Source organism: Amphiura filiformis, chromosome 5 (assembly GCF_039555335.1).
Source record: "Amphiura filiformis chromosome 5, Afil_fr2py, whole genome shotgun sequence".
Lineage (NCBI taxonomy): Eukaryota > Metazoa > Echinodermata > Ophiuroidea > Amphilepidida > Amphiuridae > Amphiura > Amphiura filiformis.
In genome coordinates, this window is record NC_092632.1 from 35,934,025 (window position 1) to 35,959,834 (window position 25,810).

General features: G+C 35.4%; 1 protein-coding gene across 1 annotated transcript in view; it reads right to left on the reverse strand.

The window, feature by feature from the left end:
- The window catches only part of LOC140153048 (ATP-dependent translocase ABCB1-like), a 69,610-nt gene that overhangs the window by 14,881 nt on the left and 28,919 nt on the right, over window positions 1-25,810 (reverse strand). The window contains 15 exon segments of the mRNA XM_072175648.1: window positions 510-689; window positions 2,038-2,193; window positions 4,308-4,325; window positions 7,118-7,135; window positions 7,439-7,557; window positions 11,590-11,667; window positions 13,419-13,659; window positions 13,894-14,064; window positions 14,914-15,117; window positions 15,591-15,716; window positions 16,163-16,273; window positions 17,924-18,037; window positions 21,505-21,559; window positions 23,310-23,426; window positions 24,845-24,969. Coding sequence (XP_072031749.1) covers window positions 510-689; window positions 2,038-2,193; window positions 4,308-4,325; window positions 7,118-7,135; window positions 7,439-7,557; window positions 11,590-11,667; window positions 13,419-13,659; window positions 13,894-14,064; window positions 14,914-15,117; window positions 15,591-15,716; window positions 16,163-16,273; window positions 17,924-18,037; window positions 21,505-21,559; window positions 23,310-23,426; window positions 24,845-24,969 — 1,833 coding nt within the window.

Consider the following 25,810-nt stretch of genomic DNA (forward strand, 5'->3'; position numbering starts at 1 on the left):
ATATAATATCTAGGGATTTTTTTTAAAAATATGATTTTCACCCAAATTTCAAAATTTCAAAAATAAATAAAAAACGGGTCCTAGATATTTATGCCACCACTGTTCAGGCTCAGGAATCTGACGCAAATCGATTCGGGCAAAGATTCTCATAAAACATCAACGTGGCAAATCCATATAGATTTACATAATGCATTGGCACTTTACAGACACACAAAAATATGTACTAATTTTGACTCCCGGTTCGACTATTTATACTTCACTTTTAAAGCAACTGAACCCCAAAATGGCAAATTATGGTATAATTTACTTAAATCATTAATAATTTGTACAATAATACTGATTTGAGAGGGCATTTTAACAGCAAAAACAGCCATCGGTTGCAAGCCGATCTTTCGTTCACCAAAGCCGCCATCTTGGATGACTAAATCAGACTGTATGAGGGCAGTATTTTTTTCAATCATTGTGCAGTGGGAGCCATGGATTTCTAGGCCTGCTGTTGATATTCTTACCTGTCTCAACATAGAACTGAAAGCCATACGACGTATTTTCAGCGTCAACTCCTCGCCAGCTTTGCCCAATCCTAGCCCTTGTAAAAGACTTGAAAGGAAAATGGCCACACCAATGGCAACAAACAGGATGGAGAATAGTTTCACTCGTTCATCAAGTTCATCTTTTGGTAGAGCATATGCCTGAGATACAAACAAGAAAATACTTGATGTTAATATTCAATTCTCCTTTTGCACATTGTTCATAATGCATCTTAACTCTCCACACGCGAGTGTCCACTGCAGACGACAAATTTTTAATTGTTTTTAATTAAGAAATGTCAGAATTGTACATTTTCATGACCATGTATGGAATCAGCATGAAAAATGCATTAAAATGAATACAAACAAGCCTAGTTTTGCTTTAGTGGTTGCTAAAATAGCTCTTCATATTTTCAAAAATATCTCAAAACTTTTTATGTTGAAGCCTATGGCTAGAATGCAGAGCATTAATATTAACTTCTAAATAAAATGCATCTTAATATTAACTTCTGCATATTTTAATTGTGTCTCACATTGTTTTACGCCCTGCCAGCATATAGGCTGCCTCCTTTCTTCATTACTTAATATGTGACACGATCTGGTCCATGGGGGCCAAAGGAGGCATTTTTGAAAATTAAATTACTATAATTATTACCTTATAAACACATTAGGTTACCATGTACAGAAAACACCAAAGGTCTAGCATACTTGGTTCTAAAGTTATGAAATTTTGTGATGTCTAATTTTTTTAATGTATTTTATTGTTTTTTTACTCCAAATTTTCGCCTTTATCTCAATTTCAAATTTGCTGCCTTTGGCCGCTATGGACCAGATCGTGTCACATATTAACTTCTAAATTTGTCACACATATGACGTCACACAGACTGGCCGGTGGCCGCTTGTGGTCTGAAATCTTTATTTTAGTGGAATTACAAAATATGATCTCAATTACTACCTTTTTCAAGTGACAAAGATGTATTATTTGCAAAGATGTATTATTTGCAACCAAGTGACAAAGATGTATTATTTGCAACCAGGGATTTTTATTGAAGCTAACATTTTATACACATGCAAGTGGTGGAAATATTCCCACTTTGCCATAAAATTTCATACTCCCTTGTTTCAGTGTTTCCCCACTCACAGAGTATTGTAAAGAACCTCATAATGTAGAAGTCTGATCCTGGATTTTACCAACTATCTAATAATGCATTTGACACCCTCTATAGAGGCAATAGATCCAGGGGGGGGGTGAGGCATGTCCCCAGTCAGAACTCTTGCCCTCCTGTTAACCCCCAGACAAAAACCCAAAATTACTTAAATATCCACTTTTACGGTAATTTTTAGCATAAAATTTGTTGATTTTACCACCTTAAATTCACTTTTTACCCTCCTAATGCCCCCAACGTAAAAAATTCCTGGCGCCGCCACTGAATAGATCCCTTCATAGTAAGAATCCCTTTCCCATGTTGCAGGTGTATCTCTAGTTATCCATTAACACGCATGTACTTACCCCTATAATTCTAGCAAAGACGATAGCAAAGCAAGGCTGCATGCCTCCGTTAATGGCTGCTCCAATAAGACCAATCAGCATCCAGAACCACTCTGCAGAATTCATTTTCATCAGACGAGTGAAGCTAAAATGGGCATCGATGTCTATATCCTCTTCCTAGAGATATCAAAAACAAGAAACATTGGTTCAATGTGTTGTCCAAGAAAAAGTACAATCAGTCTATTCTGAAGTACAAAGTACCGACGCGGACGCACACATTGTGCCGACTTTGAAGGCACGCATACCACAGCAGAGACGCAGCACCGCGCATTGTTTATGCGTTGTATACGCGCACATTGTCACTTTGTACTTCAGAGTGGACAAAATGTGTGATGTAAATGAAAAAAACTTTTATAATACATCTTGTGCTTTCTAATGACTCCTCATGATGCTGTCGAGGTGCATTTATTACATCTACAAAATAAAACAAAGTAAAAAACACCAGAGAGAACGGTATTAAGCAAAAATGTCTACTTTAGATGGTCGTTAAATAGACTGCAAGTAAGGATGATAAGATTGATGTAGCATATTTACAATACAGAGATTCCAGTCAGTGTTATCAAAAAATCCTGAAATTGCAAAAATTTTTCTTGAAAAATGTACTTTGCCTATACATTTGTACAGGATCATCCTAGTAAAATTTCCTGAAATCAGGAAATTTCCTGAAGACTGGCAACACTGACAATATTAAATGTCCTGGGGGTGTTGCATTTTCAAAAAGGGGGCATTTATTAGAAGTGAATTTTCAATTAAAAAAATTGCAAAATATGATTTCTGGAATTTGCGAAAATATGACTTCCGGTTTGACTAACATGGCGGCTCATATACAGGGACCACATACTATCAGAAAATTAAGCGCATTTTTATGCAAGAATCGGATTTATTTAATTAAATATGTGAACATTCTACTAAAATGTGGCAATGAATTGGATGGAAATGCAAGTTAGAATAGGATTTGTCCATGCAATTTCATACCAGTTTTACTTACGATGCATGAATGCTAACATGCTATGGCATGCAATTTCTGTATTTCAGTCACTTTTTCTTTGAAAATTGATGGGGGCATTTAATAGAAGGGGACAGTTTTAGAATTAAGATCTAGCTAAAAGATAATTACCAAAACACAAATCACAATCTAAATGAAGGTTTTGTCTAAGAAATAATAAAAGTTAAAATTCTAATAGAGAAATTACTGTACTTTATTGATGGCATGGAAGGACTGCGACCTTTGAAAAAAAATGGGGCGTTTAATAGAAAGGTACAGTTTTAGAATTAAGATCTAGCTAAAGATAATTACCAAAACACAAATCACAATCTAAATGAAGGTTTCATCTAAGAAATAATCAAAGTTAAAGTTCTAATAGAGAAATTACTGTACTTTATTGACGGCATGGAAGGACTGAGGCGACCTATATCATGACTAAAGAAAAAGACATATTCAAACACCAACTTGATATTCATAATGTCACTGCATTTATAGCTTTAAATCAAATTTTATGATTTTGAAAATGTCTTGTAATTGTGGACAATGAACATTAAAAGCCAAAATACGTTCTACACATTGTTAAGATTTACAAAACACAAAAATAATCAGAAAAATGAAGAGGAGAAATTAATTACATATCATGCATTAGAGAAACATCAAAGTTTCTTCAAACTCAGTCAAAACCTCTTCATTTTTTAATTAGTATTATCATTACATGGAAGATTATATCCATTTGACACTTACTTGCACTGTGCACATGGTACAATATATGTGAACTGATCAAGGGGAATGAGTCATATGTCTGCAATTTTCAATTTGAAGTTTTTTACATCATTTTCTGGCAGTTTACAAATCTCTACATTTTGATGCAAACCCCATCAAAATCAGATATTTGGTTACCAAGTTATGAGCAATTTATCAATGGCTGAAAACAACAGAAAACAAAAAGAATTTGAAAACCAATTTTGCCAATATCTCAGAAACAATATTAGCGACATCTGACTCATTCCCCTTGATCACGTCACATATATGCAAGTCAAATCATGTATCATATCCAAAACAAATCTAAATCAATATTTATTGTTAAATGATAAAATACAATCCCATCAGGATCTTTTGTCTTCCCCTTTTTCCCAAATTTATTTAATGTGTAATTCTTGTTTGACTGTGATTTTCAGAATAGAACCCCAGGCATCTACAACATATCAGTAAGTTATTTACCCAAATAATTATTTGGCTAACTCACCTTTATTTTGAGTGTTATCTGATAAATTACATATAATAGGACAAAGTCAAAATATATCAAAATGGTCACATCATTTATATCAATGGAGTCAGATTTACAAATGAAAGGGAATATACACTGTTGATCAGGGGTAATTATGTTTTTCCTCCTTGGTTGGAGTAGAAAATAACTTTAAAAAAATTATTTGAAAGCACATGAATATGGTTTATTTTTGTTGATAATTGTTAGCAGATTGTAAAGCAATCATAATGCAGGCTGCGGTCTGCTCTATTGGTGTAGGGACATCATTAGATGCAGCTTTAAAATGTGCAATGGGGGCACTTCATTTGGGTGCATGCAGCTTCAAATCTGAATGTTCACTTGTGTTCGAATTGATCATTTTGAAAAACCAATTGAAAATTGCCAAAAAACAGCAAGTGTCCCTCAGGCCCCAATTGAATGAATAACTCACACTATCGCTTCTGGTATAATCATGCACTTTGAATGCAATGTATGGCTAAATGCATGATTAACATGATTCATTGTACTGACACAAGTTTCTTGTAAAGAGTCCATGCTGTCAATGTGTTTTCAGTGATTCGGTGTGTTCATTCAATGTGTTATTAAGTATTCCATGAATTTGAAACATGCGGATTTATTATCATACCACTAAATTAATATAGGAAATATCAGAGAAAGCTATTTGCTTGACAGATTTTGCATAAGATCAATGGGTGCTTAATTACAAGTACAAAAAACCATGATAGTGATTAGTGCTGTGGTCGACATGCCTTATGTCGACATTAATGTCGACGTCGGCACGTATCCCGACATGTCGACATCAAAAAAAAATTCTAAAAAAAAAAAAGGCCCAAAATTACTTGTTATTCAAGGTTGGAAACCAGGGAAATACTGCTACTAAAAAAAATGCCAAATTTTTTTACAAAGTTGATAAATTTGTATATTTTGATTACCTTTGCTTCTATTGAACATTCAGGGGCACATTGAATTAGTATGCATTGCTAGCTGTTCAATAGAAGCAAAAGTAATTAAAATATACAACTGTATCCAACTTTGTAAAAAAAAATTGGCATTTTTTTTAAATATTTTTTATTAGCAGCATTTCTCTGGTTTCAACTTGAATAACAAGTCATTTTAGACCTATAACTTCTTTTCTGGCCAAAAATATTTTTTGAAAATTAAAAAAACAAACAAAAAAAACATTTTTTTTTTTTTAAAGATTTTTTTTTATGTCGACATAACTGTCGACGTCGGTATACGAATTATATCGACATGTCGACATTAAAAAACGGTGCCGACCACAGCACTAATAGTGATAGCATATTACATGGCTATTATGAGATATGTACAAGGCAATTACAGAAAAGCCTGCTTGAATGGCATCAGGTTCATTTTTTTCACTGTTTATATGTACGAATGCTGTTAAAGATTGTTGACATATATCTGTATTACGAAAGTAATTTTATAGTTTCTGATAGCTTCAATATTTGTGAAAGTGGTATGATAATTTTTTTATTAGGTTTAAAAGCATTAATATGGTGTGAGAAATTATTGCCGGTTCTATATATGTCGTACTTGGTCTTAGCGGCATTTGGGAATCACCTGACATAATGGCACTTAGCAATTGATTATTTCTTGTATCATACCTTTGCTTCACCCAGTAATTAATATGAATGTTAGTATATGAAAGAATGACTTGCAATAGAAATGTGTGTGGGAAAGAGTTTATTCCCATCCTAACACACACTTGAATGATTGTCACTTTGGCCAAGTGTCAAGTTTAAAACAAATGGGTAATATCGTGTCAGCATTTATCCCATAATTCCCTCTGTTATATTTAGATCGGCCCCAAAGCAGGCCTCATAACACTGTGATTGATCACTGTGATTGATATTATTATCCTTTAGGCCACAAAAAGAACACCCTGTTTTATGGGTCCGACCGACCCAGATTTTTTGTTTTGGAAGATTTTTTGGTTGATATTTTAGGTTCATTTTAGCTTCCTCCTTTTTATACTGACTGACCCTACTTCAAAAGTCTATCCGCCCATAAAACAGGGTTTTTTTTGTCACCTTAGCATAGGATTATCACACCGGTAAAATTTTTAAAAATATGATCACAGAGGCTTCCACACACTGTAGGCATCAAAGTCATCACCTATTCAAACCGTCTGGCATCAAGCTCAGGCAAGATGTCTTCGATTGGTCAATTTTAACACCCTTGTTTTTGGTATTACAACAGTGATAAATTTATTAATTTTTCTTAAAATATTTTAAGTTTTCCTTTTCACAAAGATCAAGACATTTTGTGAGCACAATTTCCATTTCAGCCACACAAAATATGATGCTGAAATTGGCCAATCAGAGACGTTGGTCTTGAGCTTTTCGCCAGATGCTTTGTTCCAAAACCAAGGAGCATAAGTTGTCTGGAACTGATACTAAACCAGAATTGGAGATTTTGCAAATAAGAAATGTGATCATAAAATTTGAGTCAAACCTACGACAGATTCTATAGTTTAAGAAATCAGTTTTAGGACACTTCACCACAAAAAAAACCAATAGTCAGTGAAATAAACATGACTATTTGTAACTACAGTTCTAGAGAAAGCTAATGTCAAACTTGAAATATACCAATACCGTCCAAAATCAATCAGTTTCTACATCAAACAGAGTATAAACCAGTTGTCTTTGTACAATTTGTGTGTAACATAAACCAAGATGTTTTGGGGGGTATGATCTGATTTGTTGTTGTTAAACTGATATTTGTATGGTTGGTGTTTTTTTCTAGGCATATCTATGGCCTTTACTTACCTTTTCTCCATCTGCTAACTGTTATCATCAAAATATAATTGATAGTATGGGATGTTCAATAATCAATAATAATATTAACTTTTTAACATGTATTCCAGCTGAATGCGGTTTGCAATCATAATTTAGTTATATTTTCATTTTGTATGATTTTAAGCATTTACATCAACATGCCTATTACAGAAATCTCATTTTTTGTATTAGGTTAGCTACAAGTTTATAAGAAATAAAAAACAATTATAAAAAGTGTCAGCTTTCAGTCCTGTTATTGTTCCAAGAATAAGAATGATGAGGATCTTGAGAACCACAAATAAACTGACTAACCTCTTGTTTCTCTGTGTCTGACATAGCTGACATGGCTCTTTCTAGTTTTCTGCCGGAGCCACGTCCTGATCCTTTGCGAGAGAGCTTCTTTTCTGGAGATTTCACCAATGGGTCTGCCTCTGTGTATCAAATAAAGTGATAACAAATTAGTCTCTGTACATATATTTTAGGGTGACTGTCTTAGCATACAAAAAACACCTTGAAATGAATATTTTTGGTCCTTTGTTTTAAATATTAATTGAATTTGGAATTTCAACTTTTATTCCAAGTTAAGCCAAGCTAAAGGATTGCAATCCAGCTGTTTTAACTGGCAAAAACAGAATAGTGTTTTCCATTAAAAAAATTACCTTTGTATTTTTCTGGATTTGGGAGTAGATATTTTTAAAGAAATAAAAGTAAAGTACAGCAAATTTCACATAAAATAACTGTCTTAAAAACAGTAAATATGTTGTGTCCCAACTTGCTGATGTAGATGAAAAATGATGATGTTATGTTACCATTATAAATCAAAATATGTTGTTCCTGTTATAAATGTAAATATGATCCATCCAATATTAAATATTGTGAAATTAACTAATTAAGGTGGTTCCTACGGCTAATCAGGCTTGCAGCAAAATAGCCACAATAGCAAATCAGAATTGTGTATCATTTTAAAACTTAGAATAAACTAAAGCCAAGTCTTCACATCATCTATTTTTAGAGTTTAATACAAATTCTAACATTTCTTATTCACTCAAAAACTAAATTTATGCAGAAGAAATCACATTTAAACAAATTATCTGTTAAGTTTCATTAATTAAGCTGATTTGATGAACTTGGCAACATGCCAAAAACACTGTTTACAGAGTCTATGGGGTTTTCCAATCACAAAAAAGTCTGAAAGTCAAAAATGTTCAAGCAAATCTGTGCATGACGCCATAGCTGTTAAGACCACCTAAGATTTTCATAATGCTTTTCTTTTCTAGATGCTGTAAATAAGGTCATGCAGGTTTAGTAGTGAAAAATTTCTTATGATTTCTACTGTATTTGCTATCTTATTTTCACTTCAATTTCACAATTTGTGATATTACTAGATGGATCAAATCCGATTAGGTCACAAGTGAATCTTCAATGCAAAGATGTCAATGAAATGACAAATGAATGTCTCCTTCCAGACCTAAATCAATTTTAACATACAAAACTAGGACCAATGGTGACGATCTTAATGCACATTTCAAATACCAGCGTTGCACTTCAACAATTATGCCACTGCCCCGAAATTGAACTTTTACAACACCAGCAGGGTAGGTTAAAATGTCGCAGCAGACATCCTCTTGGCTGTAATAATAGCCTGACATCTCATCCAATACCTTAATGCTAGTTTCATAATTTCCTCCGCTTGCCGCTGAGCAGCATAATGCTTCATTGTGCAAGTAGCAGTCACTAAGCGGTAGCGGCATGACTCTGAAAGCCAATGTTACCGCTCTGTGCTCAAATCGTATACTGCTTGTACGCCAAGAGCGGTAATACTCTCAAGTCGAAATAAGTAAACTCCATGTGATTTGCCGCTTTTGACAAAGCGGGGAGTAATTAATACATCAGCTTGCCGCGTATGAAACCAGCATAAAGTGTAATAAAGCAAAATGAGATGAAACACTGACTTTAGACATGAGGCAACAATATGCTGCAGAGGGTCAAACCCTTCAACACTACTATCTTGAGTGCTCGCTCTCTCTCTCTCTTAACTAATAAAAACAACGCAATGAAAAGATAGCATTACATGATTACAGACACCCCCCTACTTGAAAAGACTGGCAATCAAGGACCTCAAATTTTCCAACCTAGGACCTGTAACTAAGACCTAAACAATGGACCTGCTGTAAGTTTTACAATCCAACCCAGACTTGATCCTATACAGTTAACTGCATTTGTATGCTGTTTGAAATACATTAGTGGGGAAAGGAAGATGATGTGAGCAGTTGGTGTATGTCTGCATTGGAGTGTATCCAGGTGTTTGTCCTCATTTGACGGTGTGTACCAATGCATATATATATTTAATGTCTTACTTATGATGTTCACAATTCAGCTTAGCTGCAAATGTGGATTACAAATACCATGTAGTATGATGAAAAAGATGATGAAAATTATGTTAAATGTTGTTTTGTTTCGGTCTTCAATGTGGGTGGTACATGTCTGTTGGTGACTTCAGTATAGAGGATTTCATTAAGCATGGCATTTTTTGAATTCTTTCTTATTGATCGCTTATTGAAATTGTTATGATAAAAAGGAATTTCAACCAAATTCTCTTAACTCCCTTAAAAAAGGAACTGTGGCATATACAGGTAAAATGACAATTTATGCATTTGGGATTACCACATGGGAAAATTGTACATATCAATAACATGAAGCCCCTAATCATGTGTTGCTAATAGCGTATCATGTACTGCAGTGGACAAAATTTGCATCACCCTTTGTGCGAGCAACAGAATTTGGGGAAAAGACGTGATTGATGATTTATAGAGCTTTTATCCCATGAGCTATTGAGCTGTATACATCCTCACCAAGAATTAATTATTCTGTGCTTGCTTCAACAAAAGTGAGAGCAAAATTATGAAATTATGAAATGCAGGATAAGTAAGTACTTAGAAATGAATGTTTCTATAATAATTCTATAATCATGATAATTACAAAGTGGGATTTTGTAGCGTTTGAAAATACAGCTTGATGTCACATACAATGCGCTGTTCCAGTTGAAATCCATACACCCCTATGGAGGGCATATCCTGAATCTCCCACACAGGGGGTGTGAATTTCAAATGGGGTTACATGAATGGGTGACTCCATCTGAAGTCTACACTCCGTGTGCGCGATTAAGGTCATGTCTTCCAAGGGGGTGTATGGATTTCAACTGGAATAGCCCAAAATGAGAATGGCGGTGGACTGTGTTTTGTCACTTACAGAATTTACCAAGCTATACAAAGTTTTCTACAAAGAAAGGGTACATAATACAGAGTTAACTACAAAATAACTAACATGTTCATGACAGAGTCAAAAATCAAACTGTATGCATTACAAACAAGGTTAAAAAGTGTGAAAGAAATGTTAACTGTTAAACAAAGAAAGGGGATATAAACATAAGTGTTGACATAAACAGAAAAGTTACAGAAATTCTACTTAAATATTTCATTGCAAATTTGTAGCAAATTTTAAGTTGATTGCTCAAACTTCATTTCTCGCTATTTACTGATACCTATGATAGAGTGCAACCTGCATATAAAAACATTTGCCATAAGGAAAACAAGGAATTTCCTGTTGAATGCTCAAATACCATTACAAATTTGCAAATATATTCTTTTTATGAAATTTAAAAATTAAAAAGCTCAACCTGGCCAAGTGCAAAAAATTACAAATGCCAATATGCTCACATTACAATATTATCTGTGTCAACCTTGGGAAGCTCATCCAGGCTGGGATAGTCTTTAAGTATGGGTCAGTCAAAGCTTTTTGGATGATTTATCGCCTTGACACATGAACTACTGTAAGCCTTCAGTATGTTAAAGCATGGGACACAGGAATCCCACAGGAATTGCAAGTATTAAAATGTAGTGTTAGCAATAACGAAAAAGTCCATAAGAACACCCTAGATTTAAAAAAAAAAAAGGGCCTAAATGACTCTTGTAATAAATTTTGGGTTACTTCCAACACATTCGGTAACTGAACTGGTAAACATAATGTGTCAATTGCATAAAAATTGATAAGAGCTTGTAGATTTTTAGACCAAAGGATCCGAATGGCCATTGAAAATGTTGATGTGCATGTGCATTTTATACATGAATTTGTAACAAATAAGGTAGTTTCGGAATCATTACAGGGTTCACTTTATAACAAACTTATATGAATATATTAATCATCATCATAAGAATTTAAAAACAAAAACAGAACTAAAATAGCAATTAATAAACAATGATTACTGTAAACAGGGCTTATATGATTGCTGCAGTAGTCTGGAGTGACTTCTTTCTTGTAGGACAAGATGATTAATAGGTATTACCCATCCAACGAACAACCACAAATATAGCTCCCCCGTGTCTGTTTATCAATCATAAGCCCTGTTCTACAGCATGTCAAAGCACATATTTCATAGCTAGCAGTATGTATGAAATGATACAAACCAAATCCAACATGGCCACTAGATGATGCAGGTCTGCCTGGCAGACACTCACCAGATTCACCATCTACAATCTCATCAGCTAGGCATACAGGGTGGCACAACATAAGGGGGTGTAGAGGAAGAGGATAGATTGGCGGGATGACAAACAGCCAGCATTGCAATGGTTAGTAAGAATCATATTAGTAATTTATAGTAGAGTTAGTAATAATTTACAGTTTATTTACTTTAATATGGTTAGCAGGGATGATCCCCCTTCTCGCTTTGAATAGCTCCGACGAATAACATGCACAGGGTTGTGATTTTGAACATGGGACCACCAGCATTATGTGACTAAAGAGGCAATGCATGCTTTTATTGATTGGCTCCAAACAAAGGATTTGAACCGGTGCCCGCAATCACCGCAATCATGGCGCAGTGCAGTCCATTCAATCGTAGTGCATTTGTTATGTGTGAGACAAAATGTCGCGTTAGATTGCAATAATGCTTTTGTTGAATGCATTTGAGTAGTCCGTCATATTTACGGTATGATAAGTCACATGCACAACCTCTATTCTAACCACGAGAAGCTGTTCATACACTACCTATACTGCACATGCTTAGTCGTGTATAGGGGTAAGAAGGAATTCTACAATTATATTCCACACTGCTCCACAATCAGAGAAATTAACTAACCTAACAGTGACTAAACATAATAGCAAGATTCCCAACCTAATAGGGACACTTTGGGATAAGTGAATTCAAGCCCAGGGTTGACTCAAACCCACACAGATCATATTATCCTGACCGATGGTTCAGTGCATTAGATTCCTTGATATATATCCCCAACACTATGTACACCGTCCCTACATTAGTTTCAACACATTCAGTCCTGTACATTTAGCTACTATTGGATATAACACCTTCTCTATGTTATTACTGAAGATATATATTTGGTCCTTGGATGGTGGGTCCTTGGATGACATGTGTTGCCAAGCAACCCTCTTTGGAGGCAAGGTTACATAACAAGAGGTAAATTTAGTGAGTTATTTGGGGGTTTAGTACTTCATTCTTCCCTATTATAGTTCAATATAGAATGGCATATATTCCAATATTTGATTAGTAAGTGCAGCCTATACTGGGCATGATCATATTACATAGCTTCCCATGGGGGGTGATATTAATAGGATCCAACACCATGTTTATTGCAATAAACATACCTTCTTTAGACCACAATCTTCTCATCTTCATTGTGAGTTGTTTTGTTTTACTCATAGGTTCTTAGTGTTGGAAGAAATTAAAGCAAAAATACACACAGAGCCCACTCAAACTTCTTGTACTATGGTTTGGCAATAGAGCTTTGTTGCATGGGATGCAACACACACAGAACCCACTCAAACTTCTTGCACTATAGTTTGGCAATAGAGCTTTGTTACATGGGAAGCTACACAATGTAATCATGCTGTACAATTAAAAAGCATGATGAAACAAATGCAATTTGGCATTCAGTATTCTTGGTCAATCTGTCCCAGTCCTAACAATATCACTGGATAAATTGGTCTAAAATTCAAAGTATTAAAAATACTATGTGGCCACAAAAATGTTGCTCAACATGAGCACCAAGTTAGGCATTACAATGCCTTGACTTGACATGTTAGTTTTATTTATTGCTATTAAAGACAAATATAGTTGCATATTTTGACATGCATTAGCCATGCTACAACGCTTAGAGGAATATTCACAATGTTTTTGCTATAACAAGTTGCACATCAGATCAGAGTATAAACCTCAGCCAATTTCTTTCTATTGAGTATTTACACTATTCAGTATTCTTCCCTAATAAAGTTTTCTTACTTGTCTCTTCTTCATCATCACCAGACGATGATGATTCTTCTTCAACTTTCTTCTCCTTAGGTGTATCTTTACGAGATTGCGTCATGACCAGACTCTGGTAAATACCGTCTTTAATATTCATCAATTCTTCATGCGTTCCTTTCTCTACAATAACACCATCTTTAAAGGCACAAATGGCATCTGCATTCTTGATAGTTGATAACCTGTGAGCAATCACAATTGTGGTACGGCCTGATTGTACCTGCAGAAGAAAATATATAAGAGGTTTTTATAGGTACTGGGCAGGGAGGATGACCATTAATTTTTGGTGTGTGTAATTGGGCATCCTAAATTCTACATATTCAAACACAATTTTCTGGGTGTACATGTACAAGTACAATGTATATCAGCAGTCAGGTTAGTTCAATCGATAAGGTGTTCACTCCTCCTTTTTCAGCATTTTTCTAAATGATCAAGAATAGATAATGCAACTTACTTTATCTAACGCTGCCTGTACAATGCCCTCACTCTCTGTATCCAAGGCAGAGGTAGCTTCATCCAACAAGAGGATTCTGGGATTGCGTACCAATGCCCTAGCAATGGCTACTCTCTGCTTCTGTCCACCAGATAATTGTGCACCACGATCACCAACCAAAGTTTCGTATTTCTGCATTCAAAGTAGAAATGTTTCAATTAGGCCTATCTCATATGATCTGATAAATCCTCTCCGCAGAGATATTTACAACAAGGAAAACTTGGCATGCACTTAAAACATCTTATAAATCCAGTGGATCTATACTTTCTATTATTACATTCGAGGCTTTTGTCTTTGATTGAAGTATTTTCCCCAATTTTGGCTTTATATCAGATGATCATACTAACGTCTTGCACTGTCATCATAAAGCAGAGCTACAGCTTTTGATCTTAATTTTCACTGCTAATTGACATAATCTTGAAGGTCGAACAAACACTCTAAACATATATATGTACAAATGTTTACCCATAACTTACATATAAGTATTTAACCTTATGTGCTCTGCGTAGCATGTGCACACCTGACTAAATTCCAAATGCAATCAGGGCACATTATTTCAAATATAGGACATTCACATGACGCATTTGGTGAAATCACAATACACAATTTTAAATAATGGACTATAGAGGTAATATAATTACCTATAATTCTAGTGTATTGTTATCTATCCCACTTAAAAAAATGTATCATTTGTCAGTATTAAACTAGCCCTGTAATCAGATGCTTAATATCATTTAATTTCAACTCCTGTCAAAACACTCCAAATCACCATTTTTGGTGATTTACTATGATGGTTTTTTAGGCCCCGCTAGAGAATTATTCCAACCATAATCCTAATCCTAATCTCTTAACCTAATCCTAAATCCTAATCATATTTTGAATGTCTTGGTGTGGCAGAAGTTATTCTCAAGTCTTGCCAATTTCCTACAGCATAAAACATGGTGTTCTATGATGTCCGTACTTCCTTGAGGTAAAACTTACATCAGGAAGAGACGAGATAAAATCATGAGCATTTGCCTCTTTGGCAGCTGTCTCTATCTCCTCCATGGTAACATCCAGACGTCCATAGCGGATATTCTCAGCAATAGTTGTGGCAAATAGCACAGGCTCTTGACTCACTACACCAATGCGCTCTCTCAGCCAGTGCACATTCAAGTCCTTCAAGTTATTACCATCTAGTTTTACCTGTAAAATTAGTAAACAGAAACACCATCAAATTAGTGCTTAATCTGACACATATTGCATTAACAGAGTCTTAGATGAACCAGATTAGTTCTTGGAGATATTTGTTATTGTTGCTGTACACATATTAATTCAGCAGTTTTCTTGCAAAGGTAATTGGCTAAAAAATGAGAGAGATAAGTGAGTGAATTTTTGATAACACAGATAAAAAAAACCTAAAAACACATCTTACCAACCGACTCTACTTGAAAGGTCAGTGCACCCGCAGAACAGACTCCAACCTTCTAAACCACTTTTCAGCAATTTTTACGACTTAAAAACCAGTATTTTCCATAAAGTATTAGTATATTCTCACTTTCATGTACAGTATTCTTCAGCGTTTTTGGTATAACATGCTGGAAAACTAGTTGACACCTCTGCAATAACACTGCCTGTTTCATTTTCATAGCCCTATAAATGATTTTATCTTTACTTACAGAGCCTGTATCCACATCATAGAATCTCTGCACTAGGTTGGTGACAGTACTTTTACCACAGCCGCTACTACCAACCAATGCCACTGATTTGCCCACATTCACATCAAGATTAAGACCTTTCAAAACCTGTGGCAGAAAAACAACAACAATAGTTTAAATCACTTCTAGAACTACAAACATACTCGTTATCAATCACAATGAGTCTGATGGTGAGAATAATCGGTTTCGGCCAGTGACGTATAGAGGCCGTCAGCGTGACGTCATATGCCGCCATCTTGTGGGTACACGCTGTGATGGTCGTTCGATCTCCATGCGTGAACAGCAAAATCACCGCGTTAATCTTGCGCGATAACAGCTACGTGTACGCTGCGCCCTGCGCGTAGTGTCCAACACATGAACACACAGATCATTTGTACCCACAAGATGGCGAAAGGCTGACGGCCTCTATTGGGCTAAATTCATCCTCATATGCAGGTCCAATTTACAAATGCACATACACACCCCCCCTGTGTACCCCCTTCCACACACACACCCCCACCCCCACAAACACCCCCATACATATCTATTCCTACCTGAACGTCCTTTCTGGAGGGATATGAAAAATGAACATTCTCAAGTGTAATTTGGCCAATCAGCTCCTCCGGTTTAAGTCCTTCATCTGAACTGCTATCGATGGTGGGAATCTGAAAATTGATTTGAACATAAATTGAGAAATAGGCATCAGCATGTATGCATCAAATCACTTCATTCATAGCTTGAAAGAAAGATCACTCAACACAATGTGCACTAGTGTTTTTAAAACATGTCAATGGGATTTACATTTTGTTTAGTGCAATCCTATTTATTCTACTTAAACAATATGTTCCTTACAAAATATTTAATTAGGTTTTAGTTCAAACGTGAAAGCTTACATGTAAAATTATGTTCGGTACTTGTAAATATCTTTCTTTGTTTAGTAAATGTTAACATATTGCACAACATAAAGAATTTAAGCTGACTAAAAAGTCCAAATTTTCATGTGTTACAGACAGAACACCCATGTACCTTTAAATCAGTTTCTCTGAAGGTAATACTATGGCTATAAATCAAAAAAGAGTTTGCAGCCTCCTTATATTTAATATTCTCCAATTGGCGTAATTGAGTGCATTTTATGATTATATACAGCTATAAATCAAGGATTTTAAAGTCTTTTTTGTTTACTTCAATTGGCGTAAATTATACACATTTTATGATTATATTACAATGTTAAGTTTCTTGTAATACAATCACTGTGTATCAATCTGAAGGCAAATCAATAATAATAATAATGTGAATTTCTAATGCGCACATCTCCACCAAATCAATGGCGCTCAAGGTGCAATACAAAGATTAACTTAAACTACATAATAAAAATTAATTTACATTACAACTTAATCTACACATGAACAACAATCAATAGGTGAACAAAATATGGTGATGCACATCAGCAAAATGCTTCTTTCATTAAATGAGTTTTAAAGAACTTTTAAACTGTGTTAAAGATGTACTTAGTTCAAATGTTATATTCACAGTGAAAACATGACTAACAAAACACAGTCGGATTGTAAAATAGATAAGAGGACTAAATTTAATGAGATACACAAACTTTAAGTAATAAGCAAGTATGAAAAAAGGCCTGTTGGAATGAACTGCATCGACATGCGCATTATGCAATCCCTCATTTTGTTGCAACAGTCACTCAATCAAATAAAATATGGGGATATAATGTAAATTAAAATAAGCTATGCTCTGCTTTTTAATTTTTTTAAAATTCCAATGCCTATTTCTCAACTTGTGTCCATATTAATAGACCTGGGTTTTTTTCTTGGACACATTGTACATGGGGAAGGAGGGGAAAGACGGGGGGAAAGAGAGGGTGAGTTAATATTCATGAAGGTCTCTTTCATGTGAGCTTTCTTTCATCATATTTGTAAGTTGCTCATTGTTAACATTGTGTACTGTAAACGTGGACATTTTAATGGAACATTAATTTGTCTGCTTTTAACACTGTCTTTCTCTGTAATGTAGTTTAATAGTGCACAACAAGTTTCCCCAAGCATGCCACAGGATATAAAGAAGGGCAAGAAGTAGTGGGATAGTACTACACTAGGATCCACAACATGCTCATCTATCAGGGCACAGTTCTTTACCACCAATACATTTGTACATTCATTGAATGACCTTTGACAATTTGGGTACAAAATATCATACTCTGCGATTGGAGGTCAAATTTTGCACTATGAGTGTTTAATTGAGGTTATTGAACTATGCCAATGGGATGAGGTCATTGTGGTTTACAGTGTTAGTAGACTCACCTGATCAATGACATCCCAGATTGCTGCTGCTGCTCCTCGTGCAGTCATGAATGTAGCAAAGTGAGGTGCTGCATTACCAAGAGAGAAGGCACCAAACAACACACCAAAGAATACCTGACATAAAAGGAAATTATCAATGATTAAACAAGAATTGCCTGACAAAATTACTACTGTAAACTAGCAATTTAATGAAATCATTATGGAACAATAGTAACAGAACATGCAGCTTTACTTTTTACAAAATTCATAAAAATATATCAAATAGCGAAATCAGTACGGAATAATCTTATCTTGTTTTTGAAATAGAAGGAGTAGTTTACTTTTTTAAACATGAAAAAACTCTCAAAAATGTAGTAAGTAGTAAAATCATTATGGGATACTCTTAACTTTTTAAAATAGGAGTAACAATATCAGTATAAAATTTATATAAAATCTCAGAAAACTTTTAATGATAACTGAGACTTGGCCTGCAAAATGAATTCTAAAACCAAGTGTAAATATGAAAGTAAAAGGTTTGCTATAGGAAGTTGTCAGCCAGGTTCTCTGACATTAGGCTAAAGACAATGCTGCTTGTCCTCACCCCTCTCTCTCTAAGGTCACATTGCATACACGTATGCAGGTGTGGTTCGTATGAGAGTATGCCATCGAATGCAGTCAGTGGCAGCCCTGGTAGCCTCAGTGATGCTCAGGCCTGTGATAATTTTGATGTTGTCAAGCCAGCTCGCTGCAGGTCTGCCTCTCTTGCGTTTTCCCTCAACCATTTCTTGAACAATTGTTTTCTGAAGGCAGTGATGTCTGGTGATATGGCCAAAGTATGATAACTTTCTAGAAATGATATAGGCTCGCAAGGTCTTCTGAACTCCAAGCTCTTGAAGAACCCACACATTTGTTTTCCTCGCAGTCCATGGAATCCTCAGGATTTGTTGATAGCACCACAGCTCAGAAGAATCCAGTCTCTTCCTGTCAGGTAATTTCATCGTCCAGGATTCAGATCCATATGATGCCACAGCAAATGCTGTTGATTTTAGCAAATGAACCTTGAGGGATGGAGGCAGTTTACTTTTCCCCAGTTTGGTCAAGTTTGTGACTACACTTCGAGCTATTGCCAAACTTGGTTTTATCTCCTGGATGCAGTCACTTTTGGTGTTAATGATGGAGCCAAGAAATTCAAAGCTTTCCACTTCTTCAATGAGATCACCCTCTAAGGAAAAGTTTGCATCTGTATCATTTCGTCCTGCGTCTGCAATCATGATTTTCGTCTTCTTTGTGTTCAAGATCAGTCCCCTCTGTTCACTTGCCGATTTTATTGCTTTCAATAGATCCATCAATTCCTCTTTGCTACTGCAAACCAGGGTGGTGTCCTCCTCTGCTTTCTGTTCATAAACCTCAGTGCAGTATTCTGCCCATCGGGTCTTGATGTCTTTGCTCTCTGTAAGCGTGGTGCCATTTCTATCATTTATGACATCAGATCTTGCTTAAGTTTTCTGAGTCAGTTCCTTTACCAAAGCAAACACCTTCTTGGAGTCGTTTCCTGCTTTTTCCATATCCTCACATTTCCTCTCAACAAAGTCTCGTTGATCAGCTCTGACTGCTTTTGTTACTTTTCTGTGTTGTTTCCTCCATTCTGACATATCTCCTCTTTTTCTGGCTTCCTGTCTCTTATCAGTAAGCTCTATACGCTGGCGAAGTTACGTAATAATCGGATTAACTACCATAGCAATAGGTGAAAACAATTTTTGAATATACCGCGCTGCACTGATACTTTCACACGGTACCTCTGCATTGAACCATATCATGCTGATCATTTGCACCTGTAAGATTAGTATCATTGAAAAGACCAGTATTGTGTTCAATCTATAACTGCAGACATACACAGGCGATTAGTTCAACCTGCTTGTAGTGCAGCGATATGTTCAAAATTGTTTTCACCTATTGCTATGGTAGTTAATCCGATTTATTACGTAACTTCGCCAGCGTATTATCTTCTTAGATATCCAGGGCTGCTTCGTTTTCTTCTTCTTTGTGATGTTTTCCTCTGCTGCACTTATCACTGCTTCCTTCATTTCTTCCCACAATTCATTTCTTCACACAGTCAGTCCTCACCCCAACTGACCATAATCTTGGGACATTTTTACAAAACAAAAGAATACTGACCCTAATTTTGAAAAAAAAAATGTTAACAGTTTCTTCACATTTCTGTATTAAAACATGAATGAAGTGATGCAGTTAAGGAATACCATAATTCACACCTAGTTTTTTATTAAGCTAATTAGCAATGCATACAAAAAAATAGGGTAGTCAGTCAGCAATATTTAGGTTTTTACACACAATTTTAAGCTGTAAATCGCGAATGATAAAGGCTTTGGTACTTTTTTTTTTCTTTTTTTTTTTAATTTTAATTTATCTTTAATTTTGTAAAAAAATTTTGCAAAAAAATAAGAAAAAGAGTCTAGGGTTGGGCCTATTTTTAGGGTCGGTCGGGTTACGCCAATCAAACGATTTTTTAGGCCTTAGGCTATTCATATTTTGCCTATGACTTTTTAAAAAATTGTATCGAAAAAAAAAATACAATTCTGACCAACCATCCCTGTCTTCCACAGAGAGTGCAAATATGATAATTGGCCTTATTGTGTACAAATGCAATTCATTGGCATGTGACTATGATGACCATAATTAAGTGAGAAATCTAATACCAATAAACACTGACTGAATCACGGCCTCTCTCGTTCATTACGCAAACAAAATTATTTTAGCTTTAGTTTAGAGGCGTTATCTTCACTTATATCTACTCCTGGAAGGTATTGTAGTTATTTTGGGTAAATGATTTTTGGTTGAATGTAATCAATGACCTTCATGCTGCATTTTCATATTCACAGACTGTAATTACATGCTTCCTGCACTTTTTAATGTCTACTGTTAATTCATTGCTAGCATACATAATTGTAACACAAGGTGCTTGAATAACATCTTATTTTGTGAGGTACTTGTGTCACCAATCACATGATTACATACAGGCTGTATCAAAATGATTGATACCAACCAGTTTTGATGGTTATTGAAAAGCCTGCTTCTTCCAAATGCAACATAGGATCCTCTTGAAATGACCATAACTTATAATTATGTGACTGGTTGTGACATTAATTGACAAATTGTGCAGATCCTATGTTGAATTTTTATGTGGCAGTCATGTCTACAATCACTGGAAACTGATGGGTACCAATCATTTTGATACAGCCTGTACAACATGCTTGTGTCACATGTAGTAATTTCACTACATGTGTTGAACCTAAAGATTACATATTGACCCTGTACACATATAAACGTTTCCAGTTTAGTTATTAATTAGGCCTAAAAATATTGTTTGATTGGTGTAACCCAACCTACCCTAAAAGTAGGCCTGATCCTGACTTTTTTCTTCTTTAAAAAAAAAAAATTAATAAACAAAAATATATAAATTAAAAAAAAAAAAAAAAAGTTTTTTTTAAAGAAACAAACAAATCCCAACCGACCTACTCTAATTTTTTTTAATGTTACACCAATCAAACAATTTTCTTTTTTAGGCCTTATTATATCATACTCACAATAAGAATATCTCCTGGAGACAGTTCTCCTGAGTGAAAAAGTCTTGTACCATACCTGCAAGAAAGGAATGCAATAACAAATACATACATTATCTATTCACTCCACCACATCCACGCTATTTTGTACACTGTTTATGGAAACAAAACATGGCCTGCCTAAACTAAGTATGAAGGTGCTTGGTACTGTATTGTAGTTCATATCGTGTCATGGTACTGGTTTACTTGTGTTGGTGGATTTCTTTGTTCCTTTTTTTTTTATCTTTGTGTTGTTTCTAACTCATTTGCACCCATATATATATAAATAAATCCATACAGGGTTGCAATTTTTTGTTTTAACTTTGTATCTACTATGTCATTGCATGCTCATGCCCTTTTTTCTGATTTTTATTCAGATCTTTTGAAGGGCTGTGTAAAAATTATAAGTCCTGGGGAGGGTAAAATTGTGGGGACAAGAATTTTTTGGCCAGCTGAAAAGGGGGACAAGCAATTTATGGCAAGCTGAGAGAGAGGGGGAAGCAATTTTGGCACACATTTCATTGGACACCTTGTAAATAAAATGCTCTAAAAAGGCTTAGGAAACAGTATGAAAATGCTTAAATATGCAAATTATCCTCCTCACCGCACTCACAATATATATCTAGACCATTTAAGGTTTGCAAATCCCAAAAATTTGGCATGTGTAAAGGAGGGGCAAATATTTTTTTGGCAGGCTAAAAGGGGGTGAGAAGCAATTTTTGACAGGCCGAGAAGATGGGAGAGCATTTGTTGGCAAGCCGCTGGGAAATTTTACCCCTGGGAATGGGGAGCTCATAATTATTGCACAGCCCATTTTCTCCTTTACCCTCCACAACAGCACCTGAGATTCACTTATTGCAGGCCCATACATAGGGGTTTCTGGCACCCCCCCCATTTATTGTTATTCATTGGTAACTTGTGCCAGCATGTCGCGTTGCATGGTCGCATACATGCAAACTTCATTGGTCCAAGAAACTACATTATTACTGAAGTAAAATGAAAGATTCATCTATGTAAATCATCTAGACCTATTATCTGTTTTGTCATGTTTGTGTGCCATATACTTATGAAGTTGAACTATGTGCTGTTCTCCTGATGATGATGCATTTGAAGATTGTGATAAGGTTGAACCCGAGGTCTCTTTCATCTATATCTATAACATTGGTCAAAAAGTCCAAATTTTGGGAAGGTCCGCTTTTCACAAAAGTCATATTTTTATTTAAAAATTAAAACAACAACAGCATCATGTAACATGATGATTGCCACAATGCTGTCACGCTTGATAACACCCCCAAGACTAGTATTTCAGCAACACCCTATTACGTGGTTGTCAGCAAATAATGTGGTAACCTATTCCTTGACTTCATTATTCATCAAATCCAGACACTACTTCCTATTTACACAGCTATGTGATTTATTGACATATGCTATTACCATTGTACTGTACATGACAAATGCACCATTCCCATTACAAAATGCAATATATTGCTTACAGCCAGCTTCCATGCATATACCATACATTCCAATGGCACACTGTGGTGTACATGTGATTGTGAACTTAATTTTGCTGCAATTTCAAGATCATAAGTCATCAAGCGATACTGTAGTTCACAAGTTTATCAAAATTCCCTTTTTTTATGTAGATAATCACCCTTTTAAGAGCATAGAACATAATTATGCATTATGGTTCACATGATCTGCAGATATTTGGTAAACAGGATAACATTCCACCAAGTTGACAAGCATTGATAGAGTGCATGTACTTCAATGAAAAATCATTATTATCTTACCAGAATGCCAGTCCATAGCCTGCATACATAAACATGTAGATGGCTCCAAAACTTCCCATTTGTACCACATTACGTCTGATTGCTATCTTTTTAGCATCAACACAGTTTGCCGAGTACCTACAGAAAGTATTACAAATATTAAATGAATACGGCAAGAAATCAACAGGCACAAATTCATGGGTTATATATATATATATCAGGACTCCGATGGTAACAAATTGCAGTATATAGGTGGGTATAGTCTTGATTTTTTATATGGTGTTTTGTACCTTACATTGAGGCCTAACATCAAAACAATACACTTTCAAAACAAAAGTGTTTATATTGTGTGCTTATATTTTATATGATGTGTTGTAAGAGGTAACAACATTGGATTTGAATAAATCAATGGCCCATTGAAATCCATAACCCCCTATTGAAGACATGACCTAATAATCTACCACACAGGGAGTGTGAATTTCAAACGGGTTACCTGAATGAGTGATTCCATTTGAAATCTATACTCCCTGTGTGTGAGATTAAGGTCATGTCTTGCATAGGGGGTTACAGATATCAACTGGAACAGCCCAATGTACCATTGTAGTGCATAGAATCAAGAATCCCACCAGCATTTTACCCAGGACAATGAGCTATTCTATTTGAAATACACACAAAAGATATCCCTGGTATCTCATTTCCATTTGCACCATATGGTCAAACCACATGGAATGGTTTGCATTTTTTATGTTATAATGCAGCTGAAAACTGATGAAATCCCCAGTGGAGTCACTCCCTGGCAGGGGGGACGCATAGGACCATTACCACAAGTACAAATTACCCCCTTTTGCAGTCGATTTCAAGGACAAAATCATGAAATTTCCCCCCTTTTTTTACTCCAAAACAAGGACAAAATGGTACTCTGAAACACCCCTAATTTTTTAGATTCCGAGGACACATTTGCAATTTTGACCCTATTTCAACATTTCAAGGAAGGGATTTTTAGGCCTATGAATGTTTTTTTTTCCCAGTAATTAACAAGGGCATCACAGAATTCAAGTAGTACCCCTTGCATATAAATCAGAACCAAGAACAATATTGATCACGGAATGAGTACAAAGTAGGAAACCAAATTTATTCCTGTGATTTTTTTATCTGGCTACGGGATCTGGAGAAAATAATAAGAACCCCTTTTTCAATTTCGCAGACATTTGTGCAATAAAACACCCCTATTTTTCCAATTTCACAGACAATTTTGTCCATGGACATGCCCTAAAATGACCCCTTTTTCCTTGATTTTGGTAACGATCGTGCGGTCAGTATTGCAAGTTGAGTGACCCCACCGGGATGAAATCAAGGAAGATTTTATACAATTTGGGGCATATTGATGGAATTTGTTTAGAATTCTAAAATAGTTCATATAGAATAGCTAAATATGTTAAATTTGGTTTGAATTCCAATATCTTTCTCAAAAGGGATATAGTTTTCAAATGGAATATAGTTTTCAAATTGAAAATATTAGGTCTTTTATGTATCGATCATGCATTTGTTTACTTTACCTTTCACTTTCTATTTTTTCACCACCAAACGCTACCACAGTCCTGATAGCAGATAACACTTCTTCTGCAACGTTACCAGCCTTGGCATATGCATCTAGTTCCTTTTTTGTGGATGCTTGCACAAGCTATCACATAAAATATAAAAAAAGTACAGTAAATTCAAACAAGGGAAGAAAGAGGCGTATGTTATTGCATGTTCACCAAAAACTTTCATGCATGTTAATGTGTCCATAATGTCATGTTAAATTGTGCTAGTGTGCAATGCATGGTTCTTCTTTCCAATGCAGGCAGTAAGTTACTGAAAATTTTACATCTGCCAATAGAAAAGTTTCAAACTGAATTAGTCATATCTGATGTACTTGCCATTATTCACTTTTATCATACCAAGAAGGGAAATATCAAAGAACGCTGCCAACCAGATATATTTTTGTGTCTATTACCTGGGTCTATTAGCTGAAATTACAAAATTCCTTAGCGCAATTTATGGCGTAAACATGAAGTCCAGTTCTGATTGTCTAGTTGAAACATGTCATCATCACATCAACACCTCATCCGCTAATCAATCTGCATAGCATCGTCTGAGGCAGTTGTGATTTTACACCATCAGTCGGCCAGTATGATAGATCTTTGCAAAATACTGTAGTCAGTGATAGTGTGTACTTACGCTTTATATTTAGTCAATTCAGAGCTATTGTTTTATGCAAATCCGCCTATATATAAATACACATATTTTAAATTGTATTTCAAGTAATTTTCACATAATTAATACAAACGTTGTATCTGCATTCAGCACTTTTCTCCCAATGAGAACAAAAACTGCCAACATTTGTGTGGAACCTGGAAATAAACTTCTGGCATTTAATCTGCATATTTCAGTTGCCGATACACCTATCTGAACTAACATCGTTTGCTCTTACCACGGCCAGACACACAACCGGAGACTACTCCCATATGTGTGTTTGCATG